Here is a 17973-nt window from a genome sequence, read left to right as displayed (position 1 = left end):
AGGAACGTGGTCCAATCAGCGCCCGCCACGCTCCGGACCAATCGGAGCTCCCCGCGTGCTCGGAACGCTATGGGGGGGCGAGGTAGGGAGCTGTCTGAGGAAGCGATGCGTACCGGCCTCGCGCGCCGCCGCCATGATGAGAGCGGGCAGGCACGAGCTCCGCTGGGGCTTCAGCTCCACCCGCCATTTTTGCCTGGCTCCCGCCTCGAAGTCCTCTCGCTGCAGGGGCCGCGCTCTGCCCTCACCTAACATGGCCGGCCGGAGGGGTGTCACGTGGCCACGGGGCTGTCTCCCCCCTCCCGCCCCCTCCTGCTGGTGCCCTCTGCGGGGTGGCCACGTGGACGCGCGGGCGGTGAGTGCGGGCCGGGCGGCGGGTGTTGCGCCCGGGCGGGGCGGGGCGGGAAAAGAAGGGGGTGTGCGGTGGGAAGTAGCGGTCGTGTGAGGGGCAGCGGGGAGGGCCCATTAGTTCGCCGCAGCTCTGCTGCAGCCCGGCCGGAGGGCGGCTCCGGAATCCCATCCCCCGCGGAGGCGCTGCCAGGCGGCCCCCACCCGCGTGCACGGTAGCTGCGGCGCGGCGGGAGGGAGAGGGCAGGGAAGGGCGGGCAGACGATTCCTGCGGGGGCGCGCGGCGCCTATCCCGGCCGGGCCTCCGCCGCGGGGTGCTGTGCGGGCGCGGTGCGGTGCCCTCAGGAGCGGTGGGCGGTGTTGTGGTCTCGTCATGAGCCGCCCCAGGGCCGCACCGGAGCGACCTGAGGGGGAGAAACTTCACCCCCATCCCGAGCGCGCCCTGTATAGGGGTGCTGGGGTAGCGGGGGGAAGGAGAGGGCGTGCGTGGGATGTTGGATTGTTTAGGTTTGTTTTTTATAGCGAGAGCATTATGTGTGTTTCTAACCGAAGTGTGATACTTTGTACGTAGCTTCATTGTATATTCCTACCTGGTGATGTCCCAGGCTTCATCTGCCAAAGCTTTTCCTTTTCTTTTTTGATTCCTGGGGAAATGTATATAGGACAAGGGGTATTGGCTTTAAACTGAAAGAGGGTAGGTTTGGATCAGACATTTGGATGAAATAATTGTCTTGAGGGTGCTGAGGCGCTGGCACAGGTTGCCCAGGAAAGCTGTGGCTGCCCCATCCCTGGCAGTGTTCAAAGCCAGGTTGGATGGGGCTTTGAGCAATCTGATCTAGTGGAAGGTGTCCCTGCCTGTGGCAGGGGTCTTGGGATTAGATGAGCTTTAAGGTCCCTTCCAACCCAAACCAATCTATGATATAAGAATAGCAACTGTCATGTTCCGTCTTAGGAAAAAAGCAATCCCAGTAACTGCAAGCTTTAAATCTGACTTAGCTTAAGTTAGCTTTAAAGCAAAGTTGGAAGAGCTATTAAAGCATAGGAAAACAAAACATGAAAATTGAAGATAACACAGCATAGGTTTTACGAAAGCTTGGCCAAACCAAAGAGGGAGGACCTCACGGTGAGATGCTCATGGTGGTTCTGCTCAGATGCGTCCATACAGAGCATGTGATGAAGTGAAATGCAGTCTCTGTAGACATATTCAACGTGCGTTTTGGCTGCCAAACTGTAACATATTTATACTGAAGCATATCTGAAAAATGTGAGCTAACTATGGTGGATTTTCCACGGGAAGAGTCAGAAGTCCATTATTTGAACTGATGACACTTCAACAGAAAAAGAATAAGCCATTTTTAAGTGCTTCAGCTTTTTTTTTTAATGTATGGAAACAGTTTATTTTCACCCAGTTTCATCCCAAGAAGAGATGAAATATTTGTGTTGAAAAATTCTGCTCTTCTATGATTCAGTCTTAATATAGGGCCTGGGGGGGGAGTCAGTGTGGCTATGTTGTACAGGTTTGAGGAAGATTCTTCTGAAGTCGTTGGAATGTTAATGATGGATAAAAGTATTTGTATTTGCTTATGATATTCCTCTTACCTTCATTATTAAAATGTTTTTATTAAATGAAAATCTGTTTCTGTGGGTTTGGCATTTAAAAATAAAAGCTGTAATTGCAAGTATTCCACTTGAACTTTGAGATTTGCCAGAATCAATTTTCAACAGAGCAAGTTATCTCGGGTCTTGACAAGACCACTAAATTTATTAGGTTTTATCTCAGAAACCTGGTTGTTGTCTTCATGCTTTGTTTTTTTTATCTCCTAGCATGTTTCCCTTGAGGGAATCCCAGTATGTATAATGCGTGCAATTATCTTCCAAATCTGTGAATATGCTGGCAAGCTTACTTTCTTCAGGCATACAAAGGGATTGGAGTCAAGAAGATTAAAAGAAAGCCTTGTGATAAACTGTGTATGGGATGTGTAGCTTCACTGTCATTCTGATGATTTAGGAGGCTGAGGACTGATTATTTATGTGGTGATCAGTTAAAGACAGTGGGAGCAGGCTATATTGTAGAGTGGTCAGAGTCTAATTAATGCAGTATTTATAGGTGAAGCTAACATCTCTTTGTTACTCAACTGATAAAGTCAAGAAGGAAAACATAGAGCTTCTTGGCATTTGGGTCCTTTCACAAGGATTCATTGGGTCCTAAAATATCTGAAACATTAAGAAGCTGTGAGTTGGGAGTGAGGAACATCTGTCTTGATGGTGCATTACACACAGACAGAGTAGCACAAGCTACTCGATGCCCATGTTGCTATATGCAGTGGTGCATTGATCCTTCAGTGTCCCTTTTTAACTTGCGTAAGTTTGGCCAGAAATGTGAGGTGCCTTTGTGTTTATTGGAAGAGTTCAGCAAGAGAGCTTTCTAGAGACAAGAATTTGTGCAAGATAAATTGCCCCCTGCAGAGGCTTAATTCCTGCCAAACACTTCTTGAAATGCTCCGGGTGTCAGTCCTGTACCTCTTTTACTACAGCTGTGGAAAAGGATTCTGTGGTAGCATAGCACATTATCCATCCTTGTAAAGAAGTGATACTAAGCACAGGTTAAAAAGACTTCTTCCCACTTCCTGGGGTGTTGTGTTTATTTAGGCTCTTCACATTGCAAAACAAGCCAAAAATCTTAAGGACCTACCACAGAACTCTTTGTCTTTGAGCCCAGGGTTGGAGCTTAAGTTACAGCCTGTAACCAGCAATCATGAGAAAGAGATACAGTCAGAGAGATGGGCAGATACGTGCGATTTTCAAGAAGTACACAAATTTTTTTATTGGTGTTGGCTGTGAAAATAACATTAACTCACTCTGTTTATTTTTGCTAATGAGCAGGACAGACATCAGTTCTAGAAGGCAGTTGCTAAGTGATCCTAGAAATCTGCCAACTATTGTAATCTGTTTGATGGGCATGTTTAGACCAAAACACAAGAGAAAACATGTCTAACCAAAGCCTCAGTTGCACCTTAAAGGTGCTATTTTTAAAGTTTTGTTTCTGTGAGAACAGGAGTAACAGTAACCAAAATTTCTTTTATTAAGTTGTAAACTTACAAAAAGTGGGAACTTTAAAAAGATTACCATAGTTTTGCTGGAAATGGTAATGGAAAAATAATTCCCCTTCTTCCCTCTCCTCCCCGCTTTATAACCTGAAACCAGAAAGAGATGAACTGTTTACCAATGACATTGCTTATTCTTACTTTTTCTGGCATCACCTAGACACATGATAGTAAAATACATCATAAGTAGCACTATAAGAATGACTCAGTAATGCTGTGAAACTAAGCACTAGGGCCTTCATTTCTGGGCAGGAGTGCAAAGAATGGGAGTCAGACCATCTCATGCTGTAGTGAGGCATGGTGCCAAAGGGGATTCATCCTTCAGTAGCCGAGTCCAGATCTAGCCACTGGCAAGCTGGTAAACTCAGAAGATCAGAGTATTCGGTTCTGAGCAATTTCTCATCCTCGTGGTTCCTCTCCCACTAGTTTCTGAGTCCTAGACAAATGAGAGAGTATGTTCTAAAGATCATATGTAAATCCAGTGGGTGATTAAAATAAGAGTACACTACAAAGCTGTCTCACCCACAAAACGCAGACATAGTTGAGGTGGCACTCTCATCAGTCATGGCACTATGGAATGCAAAGGGAAATACTTTCTTAAGTAGGGTCTGTGTTGTCTGAGTTTTTTTTAGGTGAAAACTAAACCCATTACATTTAGAGAAGGTGTTATAAATCCTGAAATGGTGCCTGCATATGGTTTTGGCTGTCTACTCAATGCACTGACAGTATATACTTAAAAAAAAAAAAAAAAAGGATGGATTATTTGATTTATTAGTTTTTGTTTAAACTTTTCTGCTACTGTAGAATGTTTTCCTTGTATTATCAATCTCTCTGTACACTTCTTGCCATCTTATTAATGTATTTTCTTATATTTTTCTTTTTAATAATAGTAGAATATATGTGAAATTCAAACCCAGGATGGGTCAGAGGAGGAGCTCAAGTGGGCGGCCATTCCCATTGCTGCTGCTAATTATTGTTGTGGCCTTTGTTCATTTAACTGTCTGTCCCTTTACAAAAGTGGAGGAAAGCTTTAACCTACAAGCTATTCATGATGTGGTGTACCACCAGCTGGACTTGGATAAGGTAAATTGGAAAGTTTTCTTTCTTGGATGCTGTTAAAGATTGTGATTCCTCGCTATATGAGCAGGATAAATGCAATGTGAATATGATTAATTCCCATTTTCCTTTGTCTCTGATGTGTCTATCTTACGTAGATTTTCCTTTTTGCAGTATGACCATCATGAATTTCCTGGAGTTGTCCCAAGAACATTTCTTGGACCAATTTTTATTGCTGCTCTTTCCAGCCCAGCTATATATATACTCTCTGTGTTAAGAATGTCAAAGTTTTACTCCCAGCTGATAGGTATGAGATCTTTAAATCCTCAGAATAGAGATGTTTTTGCTACTGGACTAATGGGTGATGTTTGTGACACTGTTGTAACATTCAGTGTTTGGATCAATGTTTAAAATAGTATATTCTTTTCCTTATTGAGGGATTTTGGAAACTGTAGGTAGTTGGAGCTAGCATGGTAGTTACACCACCTCTTTGGGGTAACTAACAGCGTGAAGTCTGTGGTAACAAATGTCAGACAGTGTAGAAAAAGCAAGTGTCTTCAGCGAATACACTGCCATGTGTACTTCCATGTACGCTTCAGAAAATATTGTTTGACTTGGGCATAGAAGCATTGACCTTTGTGCAAAAGTGTTAGACAAGTTAAAGATGGATTAAAGTAGGTAAACTAATGGGGAAGCTTTGGGTTGTTGGTTTGGGTTGTTTTTTTTTTTCTTCAAAGTGGGTTATACTGTGTTATCTTCAGTATTATTCTTCATAACATCTTCCTGTTCTGTTATGCCATATGGTTGTTCAACAGTGATCCATCAATTACTACTCTTATTTCCCATTTTTATTCTTCTAATAGTCCGAGGAAGCTTGGGGCTCAGTGTGATTTACACGTTATGGAAGTTGCAGAAAGAAGTTAGAAAGCAGTTTGGAGCAACTACATCAACGGTCTTTTGTCTCATCACTGTTACTCAGTTTCATTTGATGTTTTACTGCACACGAACGCTCCCTAATGTGTTCGCACTTCCTTTTGGTAAGTATTCACCTAGGAATAATTATAAAATGTAAAAATCCTCAAATATGTCAGTGTGTTAAAGCACAGAAAATGTGTGGTCAGACCAAATGGGTTTATGTGCTTGATTAAATTGTATAAGAAGACTAGAATTAATGAAGCAGTTGTGATTTCTTGGTTGGGTTTTTTGTTTTGTTTTGTTTTTTTTTTTATCTATATGTGCTTTCAGTGACTGTTGAATCCAGTTTTATTGAATCTGAGTATGTGTGGAGTTTGTCAGATGGCTTTGATTAACTAGAGGTTTGAGTACGCATACCTGATGCATAAAACAGAGCTGTTGAAAAGGCAGTATAAAAAACCACCCAACCGTGTGAACTTAGTTTACACAGGAAACAGCTTTCTCCTGAGACTGCGGAACAAACTCCACTGCAACATCTCACCTTCCTCTTCTGAAGTTATCTACAAATATAGGTTTTGAAAAAAAATCAAAGTCAAAATCTTACTCTACACATACAGTTTTTCCCCAGAGTGGACAAGAGGGAAGATTAACCACGTAACAGATATTAGCTGAGTCACTTAATGATTCAACACAAGTTGTTCAACTAATAAAATAATGAGATTGGTGTAAGAACCTGTATAGATCAGAACTGAAAAACAAAAAGTGATTGAATTGTCAGATAAACACTGTGTAGTAATAAACTTCTCAAATAATTTCTGTTGGTATTAGTTAAAAATAAAGTTGTTTCATGGTTTTGTATTATTAGTATTTCACATGTTTTCCTTACAATCATGACCGCTTTACTAGGTAGTCAGTGTTATAATGTGATTTTTAACTGTGAAAAAATCTGTAGAGATGTGTCTTCAGCTAACCATGCAAATGGCTTTATAGTTCTTTCTCCGCAGGAGGTAGTCTGTAGTCTTGTTTTTGTATTTGAGATGGGTTGTTGTTATCATGAATACAGGATATACTCAGCCAAGAGAATAAACTGCTCAGCTAAACTGAGCAATAATAATTATGAATCATAGTTTGAAAGGCTTTTAGTACTCTTCTAAAGTTTGCTTTTGCTTTTTCCTTTTTCCCTCCCTGCCCATCCCCAAAAAAAACTATTAAACATACTGTCTAGGAAGAGTTCCTTCGTGTTCCTCCTGTGGTTATACTTTAAGCCTCAGCAGCAGAAAGGTGTGTGTTATTCTAAATTACATTTCTCTAACAGACGAAGAATTTCTGGACTAGAAACAGTAGGAAAACCAAGAGAGGGTTGGTGGGAAGTTAGATGAACGAGATGCTAGTGTTGAGGAAAGCGTTGCTCTATAGAAAAAGAACAGTTTGCCATGTTGGACAGTGTGTTTTATTTCCTTCTGCAGTGCTCCTGGCATTGACGTTTTGGATACAGCAAAAGCAAAGGCCATTCATTTGGTACTCGGCTTTGGCAATTATAGTCTTCAGATCAGAGCTCTGCATATTCCTGGGCCTCATGCTCCTGGTGACGTTATTAACTAAAAGAATCTCCATTTTCAAAGTTCTTTCCCATGCTGTTCCTGCAGGAATTTTTTGTCTGGGTAAGTGTTTGCTTGGAAAAAACAAATGACGTGTTAAATTCAGCAAAAGTCTGGAGATTTGACTGACTTCTCTGGTGACCTGGCCCTTGGGGCTTTTTTTTTCCCCTTTTTTCCTTTTTTTTTTTTTTTCCCCTCTCTATGTCAGTGCTATGACATGGTTATTTATTTCTTTGGAAATTTCCGTGTGAGGAAATAGGTGTGACAGAGCAGTAGAAAGACACTGTGACCCTTGTCTTTAGATGCTTACAATTCAATGTCCTGATCTTAGAAAGGCTTAGATGTGCAAATGGACTTTTGTAAAATTAGTACATGGCTGTAGCTACACATGCATTATCAGTTGTAGTATCTATTGCCATGACAATAAGCTGAATCCCAGGATACAACAGTGTGGCAGACAGGGATATCAAGAGAGAGGGTTGTGGGCAGTCACAGTTCAGCTCTGTTTCTTTATTACCTTAATTTTAATAGCTAAAGTGATTATCCATTCTAGAGAGTTTGAGAAATCGCCATGTCTTTGCTCATCCATGGAAGGCTTGTGCATATACACGTAGAATCATAGAATAGTTTGGGTTGGAAGGGTTCCTCTGCAAGCCTACCTAATTAAAAATGCTGTTGTCAGATGCCTGATAGTGACCTCTGGTAGTATGCTGTCCCTTCCACAGCATGGACAGTAGAGACAGTAGAAAATCATGACGTGTGTTTGGAGGCATCTCATAGCGTGTTTGGAGGTCCAATGGGAATTAGTCACTGGTACTCCCATTCCCTCTCTGGGCTAACTTCATAAATACCAGAGCAGTTTTCACAGAGCTGGGTGAAGGAAATGGGGTTGATGGATTTGCTGCTCTTCCTGTCTTTTTGCCTTTCATCCCTTATTGTCTTTCTGCCCTCCTATCTAATAAATAGTAGCAAACTTCTAGAGATTAAGTTTTCTTAATTTACCAGCTTGACAATAAACATCTATTTAGTATCCTTTGAAGTTAACCTGGGTTTCTTACCATTCACTGCATTTAATGTTCTAATATTCTTTCAAAATGAACTTCAATGAGACCACTGCTTTTCACTCCTGGGGTTGGAGTGGGGCAACTCTCAGTTTCCTATCTAACATGCTTCTGCTAAGACTTCTATTAAGTGCCTCCCTCCCCTGTATTTCCAGTGCAAGATAGATTGAACCTTCTCTGTGGCTTTGGGTGAGGCTTACAATGCATGTTTCAGTTTACGTTGATCTCATCAGTAAATGTGCAATTTGGGTGTGTTAGTTTGCTTTTCCCTAGGTTTTAATTCATGCAGATTTGTATTTCTTTAATTCTTTTAGGGCTAACAGTTGCTGTGGATTCTCTATTTTGGAGGCAACTTGTGTGGCCTGAGGGGAAAGTGCTCTGGTATAACACAGTTTTAAACAAAAGTTCCAACTGGGGAGTATCCTTTGAAACATCCAGGAAAAAAAGATACATTGAACAATACCAGCCAAAGCAGAGACTTCATGTGACCTATTCCTGAGGCTCAGTTATGATGTTAAATTCTGTTTTTCATTTAGTATGTCAGTATTTGAAGCTTATGAGACAATGTCTGTTTCTTAAATCTATAAATTTTAACTTTCATCTCTTAACTGTTCCTTCTTGCTTTGTTGTGTTCCACCAATGTAAAGCTAGATTTCTTCCCTTGGTTTTTCATGTTGCTCGTCATTAGAGCCTTTTGATGTGCCTGTTTTGGGTGATGTGAATATAGTTAGGCAACTGATTTTATTTCTCAAAGGATAAGGCAAGAAACCAAATGCCTGGAAGAATGTGATATACAAAAAGCATACTGCATATTTACAAAATATGTGTGTACTACGGTAAAGAATAGTTACTTCACTTGTTAGCAGTGAAAACATCCTTAACTCTGACCTTGAAGACCTCTCCCTTCTTGTGGTATTTCTATTCAGCCCTGCCTCGTGCTTTGGGATGCAGCATTATATTTGTACCTTTAGGTGTAGCAGAAAAGAGAACTCGGATATTACTCTTGCCAGCACTGGGCTTTATTTTCTTGTATTCATTTCTCCCACACAAAGAGCTACGTTTTATCATATATACTTTCCCTGTCTTCAACATAGTGGCTGCTAAAATGTGCTCACGAATGTAAGTTCAAAATTCTATGGGTTTTTTTGTTAATTTTGTTGTTGTTTTGGGGTTTTCCTCCCTATAAAAGTGCAAAAGAAAAGGAAAACTTATTACTGGTTTTACGCACTTCTTTCCATCTTGGAATCTGAATTATCTTGAGATCTTCATATGCTTTAGAAAGGAGGTCTGTATTATTGTACCCATTTGACTAATGAGGCAAATGGAGACAAATAATTTGATAGGACGATTTGGCAAGTTTGAGATAGAGTTAAGAATAGAGCCCTGATTTTACTGTTATGCTGTTTCCGTTCAGTTTATTTTATCCAGCAGAGAAAGACACGTTCAAGTGTACTACTGTGGTGTTAACATAACTTACCGTAGGAGGTAGTTTAATAAATAGGTGGGGCTCATGAACCATGAGTTTGTGTTAAATAGTTAAGCTTGGGTATATTGAGTAAACAAATTGAACTCTGAACTTCTTTGAAAGAGACTACATTCATAGCTAAAGGTTTTAAACACACACTTAGCTTTATTTATGAGCTTGTATTAGCTTTATTAATGAGATTATTCTAATTTAAATGTCACTACAAGCTAGTCTTTTAGGAATGGATCATAAAGGCACTCCATACACGATTGTAATAACATTTGCATTAATTTTCATTAGCAGTGGAGTTTTCATACGAGTTCCATCACGGTAGCCAGTGACCAGTATGAAAGAAAAGTAACAGTTTATTCTTACTCATTCTTTCCTTCCTCGACAGTCTGAATAACTACCGGAAGTCCTGGCTGTACAAACTTGGATCTTTCTTTGTTGTTATGCATCTCCTAGTTAATGCTGCTTATTCAGGAACATCTTTATATGTTTCACATTTCAATTACCCTGGAGGTGTGGCCATTCAGAAGTTGCATGAGTTGGTGCCTTCAACAGCAGGTATGTAAAGCTGGCTTGAGGTATGTCCACCTAATTTTAATTGCAGGGCTTTTTTGCTAGCGTATTTTTCTTTTCTTTTGATTGTGTATTACTTCTTCTCACTATTTACATGCATCTTTTCTGTTACTGTTTTGTTAATTTATTGATCAGTGTTCTTAAAACAATTTTGAAACTGTATTTTGTTTTCTTTATTTACGTAGATGTCTCAGTCCATATTGATGTGGCTGCAGCACAAACAGGAGTTTCTCGGTTTCTAGAAATCAATTCGGATTGGAGGTATGTTGTGAAGAAGGCATTTTGATGTGAAGATAGGAGCCTGCTTTTTTCTTTTTCTGTATGCACAGGGGCAAGGATCACAGATACAGGGCTTGATACAGCATATTTATTAAGCCAGGTCAAGAATAGAATCATAGAATCATAGAATAGTTAGGGTTGGAAAGGACCTTAAGATCATCTAGTTCCAACCCCCCTGCCATGGGCAGGGACACCCCACACTAAACCATGCCACCCAAGGCCTCATCCAACCTGGCCTTGAACACCGCCAAGGATGGAGAATTCACAACTCCCCTGGGCAACCCATTCCAGTGCCTCACCACCCTCTCAGTAAAGAATTTCTTCCTTATATCCAATCTAAACTTCCCCTGTTTAAGTTTCAACCCGTTACCCCTTGTCCTGTCACTACAGTCCCTGATGAAGAGTCCCTCCCCAGCATTCCTTGTAGGCCCCCCCTTCAGATACTGGAAGGCTGCTATGAGGTCTCCATGCAGCCTTCGCTTCTCCAGGCTGAACAGCCCCAACTTTCTCAGCCTGTCTCCATACGGGAGGTGCTCCAGTCCCCTGATCATCCTCGTGGCCCTCCTCTGGACTTGTTCCAACAGTTCCATGTCCTTTTTATGTTGAGGACACCAGAACTGCACACAATACTCCAAGTGAGGTCTCATGAGAGCAGAGTAGAGGGGCAGGATCACCTCCTTCGACCTGCTGGTCACGCTGCTTTTGATGCAGCCCCAGGATACAGTTGGCTTTCTGGGCTGCGAGCGCACACTGAAGCCGGCTCATGTTCATTTTTTCAGCGACCAACACCCCCAAGTCCTTCTCTGCAGGGCTGCTCTGAATCTCTTCTCTGCCCAACCTGTAGCTGTGCCTGGGATTGCTCCGACCCAGGTGTAGGACCTTGCACCTGGCATGGTTAAACTTCATAAGGTTGGCATCAGCCCACCTCACAAGCGTGTCAAGGTCCCTCTGGATGGCATCCCTTCCCTCCAGCGTATCAACCGAACCACACAGCTTGGTGTCATTGTCAAACTTGCTGAGGGCGCACTCAATCCCACTGTCCATGTCACCGACAAAGATGTTGAACAAGACTGGTCCCAACACCCATCCCTGAGGGACACCACTCGTTACCGGTCTCCAGCCGGACATCGAGCCATTGACCACAACTCTTTGCATGCGGCCATCCAGCCAGTTCTTTATCCACTGAGTGGTCCACCCATCAAATTGATGTCTCTCCAGTTTAGAGACAAGGATGTCATGTGGGACAGTGTCGAACGCTTTGCACAAGTCCAGGTAGATGACGTCAACTGCTCTACCCCTGTCCATCAGTTTCATAGCCCCATCATAGAAGGCCACCAAATTGGCCAGGCAGGATTTCCCCTTAGTGAAGCCATGCTGGCTGTCACCATGCACCTTGTTGTTTTTCATGTGCCTTAGCATGCCTTCCAGGAGAATCTGCTCCAAGATTTTGCCAGGCACAGAGGTGAGACTGACTGGTCTGTAATTCCCCGGGTCATCCATTTTCCCCTTCTTTAAAATGGGGGTTATATTTCCCTTTTTCCAGTCATCGGGAGCTTCACCTGACTGCCATGATTTTTCAAATACGATGGACAGTGGCTTAGCAACTCCATTCGCCAGCTCCTTCAGGACCCGCAGATGGATTTTATCAGGTCCCATGGACTTGTGTACGTTTAGGTTTTTAAGATGGTCTCGAACCAGATCCTGTCCTACAGTGGGCCTAGGGTCTTCATTCTCACAGTCCCTGCGTTCGCCTTCCAAGACTTGGGTGGTGCAGTCAGAGCCTTTGCCAGTGAAGACCAAGGCAAAGAAGTCATTAAGAACCTCAGCTTTCTCCAAATCCAGGGTAGCCAGTTCTCCAGATATCTTCCGAAGGGGGCCTACGTTGTCCCTAGTCTGTCTTTTACTTGCTACATACCTATAGAATCCCTTCCTATTATCCTTAACATCCCTAGCCAAGTTCAATTCTAATTGGCCCTTAGCTTTCCTCACCTGGTCCCTAGCTTCCTGGACAACATCCCTGTATTCTTCCCAGGCCGCCTGTCCCTGCTTCCACCTTCTGTAAGCCTCTTTTTTCCTTCGAATTTTCCTCAGCAGCTCCTTATCCATCCAAGGAGGTCTCCTGGCCCTCCTGCTGCACTTCCTTCTAGTTGGGATGCAACACTCCTGAGCTTCTAGCAGGTGATCCTTGAATAACAACCAACAGTCTTGGGACCCCCCTGCCCTCTAGGGCTGTGTCCCATGGAACCTTACTAAGCAGGTTCCTGAAGAGGCCAAAGTCTGCTCTCTTGAAGTCCAGGGCAGTGAGCTTGCTGCACGCTCTTCCCACTGTCCCGAGGATCTCGAATTTGACCATCTCATGATTGCTGCAACCAACGCTGCCCTGGAGTGTCACATTTCCAACCAGCCCTTCCCTGTTGGTGAGCACAAGTTCAAGCATGGCACCTCTCCTTGTCGGCTCCTCTATTACTTGCAGAAGGAAGTTGTCTTCCACACAATTGAGGAACATCCTGGATTGCTTGTGCCGGGCCGTACCTTCACTCCAACAGATGTCAGGGTGGTTGAAGTCCCCCATGAGAACAAGGGCCTGTCTGCTATAGAGCACTTCGTCCACAGATTCTTCTTGATCAGGCGGTCTGTAACAGATCCCCACAGTAATGTCTCCCATCACTGTTCTCCCTTTAACCCTGACCCACAAACTCTCTGTCGACTGCTCACCCGTCCCCAGACAGAGTTCCATACTCTCCAGCCTCTCCCTAACATAAATAGCAACTCCCCCTCCCCGCCTGCCAGGCCTGTCTTTTCTAAAGTGCCTGTAACCTTCCATTCTAACGCTCCAGTCGTAGGAGCCATCCCACCATGTTTCTGTGATGCCTACTATATCATACTCCCATAGTCATGCACACATCTCTTAATTCCTCTTGTTTGTTCCCCATGCTATGGGCGTTTGTATAGAGGCATCTGAGCTGAGCTCCAAATGAAGCCGGCTCATTGGGTGGAGCGGCTGGAATACCTCTGCATTGCTCCGAGCATTTATTGTAGGTGCTAATAATGTGAGTCTTCAGAGAATTTTGATGTATGTAGTGCTGCCACTTCAGAAATAGAACACAGCAGCATTGTTTAATTGAGTAAGTTGGTTCTGGTTTGTCTGAGTAGCATAGAATCTTTTAAAGATGTCAGAAACAGTGCAACAAATCATAAGCTTACTTAAACACCAGTGTCTTTAGTGTAGCTACATTTGATATCTCACTACATCTTGTAAGAGAGCTGTAGGTGAACATTTTCCTGCTCTTGGCAGAACAGTATATAATTACGGGGGTTTGCTTTTGAATGATGCGTAGCAGTGTGAGGCTTATGTGTGTATTAATGTCTACTTTTATGTGGAACATCCTTCACATAGATGGCATTGAAGCTGCTGTGGTTGGGCTGTCGGTCATGTCCTTTAGTTCTGAGAGAAAGCAGTTGAGTGCTTTGTTACCATGACCAGCAGTGAGCTACAAACACGAATATTGAAATGAATAGGAGGAGAGATGTTTGTGGGATGGCTTTGGTTGCTTTGCAGGATGCAGACCAAAAAAAGGCACCTTTCTGTTTCTTAGGCCTTCCTCTTCAGCTGAAGTGCAGGTTTCCCATTCAAAATGTCATCTTAATGGAAATGATTCAGCAGAAAGTGACACAAAGCCTCACTTCATACTTGCATAAAACAAAAGCAATACAAGCAGATTTTGGTTTAAAAAGTAATCTGAGCATGGAGTTGTTTGGTTTTTAAGTCCATCTACAGCCTTCAGGATCAGATGAGCAAACATAATTTTTTTTTACATTTAGATATAAAAGTATTTTGAAAGTCAAGAGGGAGAAGGTAAAAACATGCTTCTGGGGGAATTACAAAAATCACTGCGCTTGCTGTGGCTTATTTTATTTTTATGCTCTCTGATAACATTGTGATGGTACAGTTTGAAGCTGAATTACCGTCACAGTTAGCAATCCAATGTTTATTTCAAACTGGTTTTTGCATGTTCAATCTAGAGAAAGTCTTAAGCCATAAGCACTCAGGAGAAGATATTAAACTAAAAGTGATAGAACACAGTATAGTTGTTATTAGTGATAGCTAAAATGTTCAAATCTTTGTTTTTTGAACACACTTAAGTACACATGCTACTCTAACTAGAACTCTACCCTCTAAATACAGTGCTTAATTTCAATGAGCTTTTTTGAGGTGGTGGGGTTTGGATTGTTCTGGGCTTGCAAGGCTGTAGTGTGGTGGGATTGGGAAGAAGTGGCATCCCTGTCACTGATGGATGATGTTTCATAGTGTTGCTACTACAGAGCAGTTTTTCTCTCTTTTATCTTTACTCTTCATAGTAAAGCCACAAGGGAGGCCTGGTTCATGGTAGAGCTTCACATTAAAAAAAATTGGGCAAAATCCACAGCTGAGCATCATACACAGGACTGTCACTTTGACAGCACAGTAGTGCAAAGTTTAGTGGCACCAGCTGTCCGTTTCCCTTTATCCAAGGAAGTGATGAAAACTAACTTGCTGTCTTCATAGACTCTGTACAACAGGTGAAAACAGATTTAAGGATGGAGTTGCTATGAAGGCTGATGATTCATCAGCATAACTATGATCCATAAATAAAAGTGTCTTAAAGTTAACAGCTTTCAGTGGCATGCTCAGATTAGATCTATCTGCCTCAAGAAAAATGCAGGTGATCCATTATTTTTCTTCAAAGGGTGACTGAAAGAAGCTTGATGCAGATTCTGACACAAGACAGGTGTTAAAATCTCATCTTCAATTAGTGCCGTCTCTTTGAACCAGGAATAAATGTGCTGTGTAAGCTTCAAGTATTTAATAAAATTCAGACATGCTTGCAGCCAGATGAAAGGCCCTTTATGTGCTGATGAAGAAAATGCAAAAGTAGTAGTTGGTAGAGTTGTTACAAAGTATGCCATTCCTTCTGCCAGTTGGATGCACATACTGTCCTAAGTTGTACTGTGATCTTTCTGGAAATACCAGATGAAATTGCCATGCAATTTTTTATCATTATTATTATTATTTTGAGGGGAAGAAAGCACTTGTTGAGTGTGCAAAGTCTAATTCTGCATTATATGATGTATTTATTGACACCCCTGGATTCTGTCAGCCTGGGGTCTCTTCTCTCTCGTTAACAAAATTTAGTTAACAATCCACACAAAGCCTCTAGTTTGCTGTAAAGTCCTTGCTTTAAATATCTTAAGTATTAATGACTGCTATGTCAGGCAGTGTTGTGAAAATATAAACTGAGATGGTTTCCAGTTTTTCACAGAGAATTGTGGCACTTGAGGCCATGCCTGCAAAGACAGACATGGTGAAGGTGCAGCTTGGATTTGCTCCTAGCTTCATTTAAGAGTATGAAAGTTTGGGATTGCATTTCCCTTCCAGTGTCTATGCCTGTAAGAAAAGCCACAGCCTTGAGTAAGTTGCTTGTGAAATCTGTGAGAGGAATAAGGTGCCTAAGAACAGGAGTGGAAGGCTGGTAGAAGACAGTTCACAGAGAAGGGCAACAGAAGGGTTTGAACGCTCTTCACCTGGGTTACAGAGCATTGACTTCTTTATAGTTAGATACCTGGGACTGTCTTGTCATAAACAAACTAAAGGAAGTAACCTTCATCTTAACCTCTGTCTTCTGGACTGTTAACAGCATTAGTGTAGAGCATTCTTCTGGAATCCAGAGCAAAGATTTGAATCTAGCTCTCCCACTTTTGGAAGCACACTTAACAGTGGTCTACAGAGTGTTTTGGGGTGGATTGATCTTATTCTTCCCCTTTGAAATTGTTGGATTGAGGACTTGATCAGGCTGCCATATCCAAATTAAGCATCCTAACCCTTGGGCTATAAATTGCACCCGACTATCTTCAGTGAACGAATAAATAACTGTTGTGAAGTACAAGTGTCTTCATGAGACAGCAAGAGAGATCTGTCTCAATTTCTAGAAAATTAGAGAGGTTCATACAGCTCTGTGAGGCAATGAACCAGTTCTGGGCTTAGATCAGATGGAGAATGGCTGAATCTAGATCTTTCGCATCCCTGCCAAATGCTTAAGTTACTTGTTTTCTCATCCTGTAAATTTCCTTTGCAGGTAGATTGAATGTAACTCCTTCCAAGAAATAACTATAACTGTAGGTGTTAAACAGTTTTGGAACTCATTAGTTACTTTATTTATATTTTAGATAAATAATTTAGATATATTTAGGTACCTAAACAGTTTTATGAAGGTGACCCAAAGTGACCTACCAAAACATATAGATCATGGAAGTGAACCTGTAAATAGCAAGTGCCAAGTTAATGCTGTAATTGCCATGCTGTTTTTTTTTTTTTCCTACAGTGTTCAAGGAGGTCTTTTCTATATGATTCTCTGAGGTTTCTACTTTAATGTATGACTACCAGGCGCGGAAGGTTTCTGCTGAAGTGCCTTATTTTATTTTGTTCTATTTTATTTTGTTTTATTTTATACAAAACAAAACCCTTACCCACAGTTACTCTACACAAATTGCAGTTTGACTAAAAAATGAGTCCAGTTTTCTACAGTCTTAGGCCTTGGTATCCTTTCTTCACAGAACTCGGATAGAGGACTAGTGAGAAATTTACTAGGAGTCCTGATTCATATCACAGTAGCAGCAGAAAGGCTTGCATGGAATGATTTGCTCCCTAAACTTTACTATTTCCCCCTCCAGTACAAGTTAATTGAATCAAGAGATATAGCTGAGAATGTTAAATTTGCTTTTGTGTTTCATCTTGGATGATGCTACATGCCTTGTAGTAATTGAGATGTTTAATATGTAAAGAGAGAAATGTAAATAAGCCATCTCTATTCTTTACAGGTATGACAAAAGAGAAGATGTGAAACCAGGAGACCAGCTGATGTTTTCTTACACACACATACTAATGGAAACAAACCCTCTTCAAATATCACATTACAAGACAACCCACAGGCCACTGGCAAATATACCTGGCATCAGTAAAATTGGGTTGAACTTTACTGCACTACCTCCTTTTACTTTAAACTTGAAACCAAAATTAGTACTGTTGGAAAAACTTCCTCTGTCATCTTGACTGTGAATTTTAAGCAAGTCTTTTGATGTAATTTTGCTGATGACCGAATAATCTAAGATGCAGCAAATTGTCATTCCAGCACTGCAGTTCAGCTTCTGTGGAAAGGCACAGAAAAACCTTTGTACCAGTTGGTATTTAGCTCCGTCCTGTTTCTTACATGAACATTACAGTGCATTCCTAGTCAGTATATACTCGAATACTGAGTTGTATTGTTAGATATGTTTGAGAGATGCTACCTACAAGGTTAGTAGTATTAAGTAAAACCTGTCTACTTGGTTTGGGTAGCTGCCTGTTTCATAACGTAGCACAGGTATGTCCTAATTGTCCTAGATAAGATACATAATGGCACAGGTTTGTGCTACGGCAATAATTTGATATGTAATCTATGTGTGCAAAGATATATTACTTGATGTATCTGCAGGATTGTAACCCCCTCATTGTCAGATAGCATAATTAAGTTTCACACAGGCAATCAACATAG

General features: G+C 41.8%; 1 protein-coding gene across 1 annotated transcript; it reads left to right on the top strand.

Annotated features, from left to right (window-relative positions):
- Positions 1 to 276: 276 nt before the first annotated feature.
- ALG12 (ALG12 alpha-1,6-mannosyltransferase) lies at positions 277 to 17973 on the top strand. Its single transcript, XM_080632197.1, has 10 exons — positions 277 to 352; positions 4340 to 4532; positions 4680 to 4812; positions 5369 to 5542; positions 6887 to 7081; positions 8394 to 8497; positions 8975 to 9198; positions 9942 to 10111; positions 10312 to 10387; positions 17261 to 17973. The coding sequence occupies exons 2-10, from the start codon at positions 4368 to 4370 to the stop codon at positions 17490 to 17492; spliced, it is 1473 nt and encodes a 490-aa protein (XP_080488323.1). The 5' UTR covers positions 277 to 352; positions 4340 to 4367; the 3' UTR covers positions 17493 to 17973.

This window comes from Psittacula echo, assembly GCF_963264785.1.
Source record: "Psittacula echo genome assembly, chromosome: 1".
NCBI classification, from domain to species: Eukaryota; Metazoa; Chordata; class Aves; order Psittaciformes; family Psittacidae; genus Psittacula; species Psittacula echo.
The sequence above is the reverse complement of the archived record's forward strand: the minus strand, read 5'-3'. Positions and strand labels throughout refer to the sequence as shown.

Bases quoted from the DNA above. Each gene is read 5' to 3' on its own strand.
- ALG12 (XM_080632197.1), top strand. From the start codon at position 4,368: ATGGGTCAGAGGAGGAGCTCAAGTGGGCGGCCATTCCCATTGCTGCTG. The intron at 5,543-6,886 runs GTAAGTATTCAC...TTCCTTCTGCAG, and splicing joins TGTGTTCGCACTTCCTTTTG to TGCTCCTGGCATTGACGTTT. The intron at 10,112-10,311 runs GTATGTAAAGCT...TTATTTACGTAG, and splicing joins GTTGGTGCCTTCAACAGCAG to ATGTCTCAGTCCATATTGAT.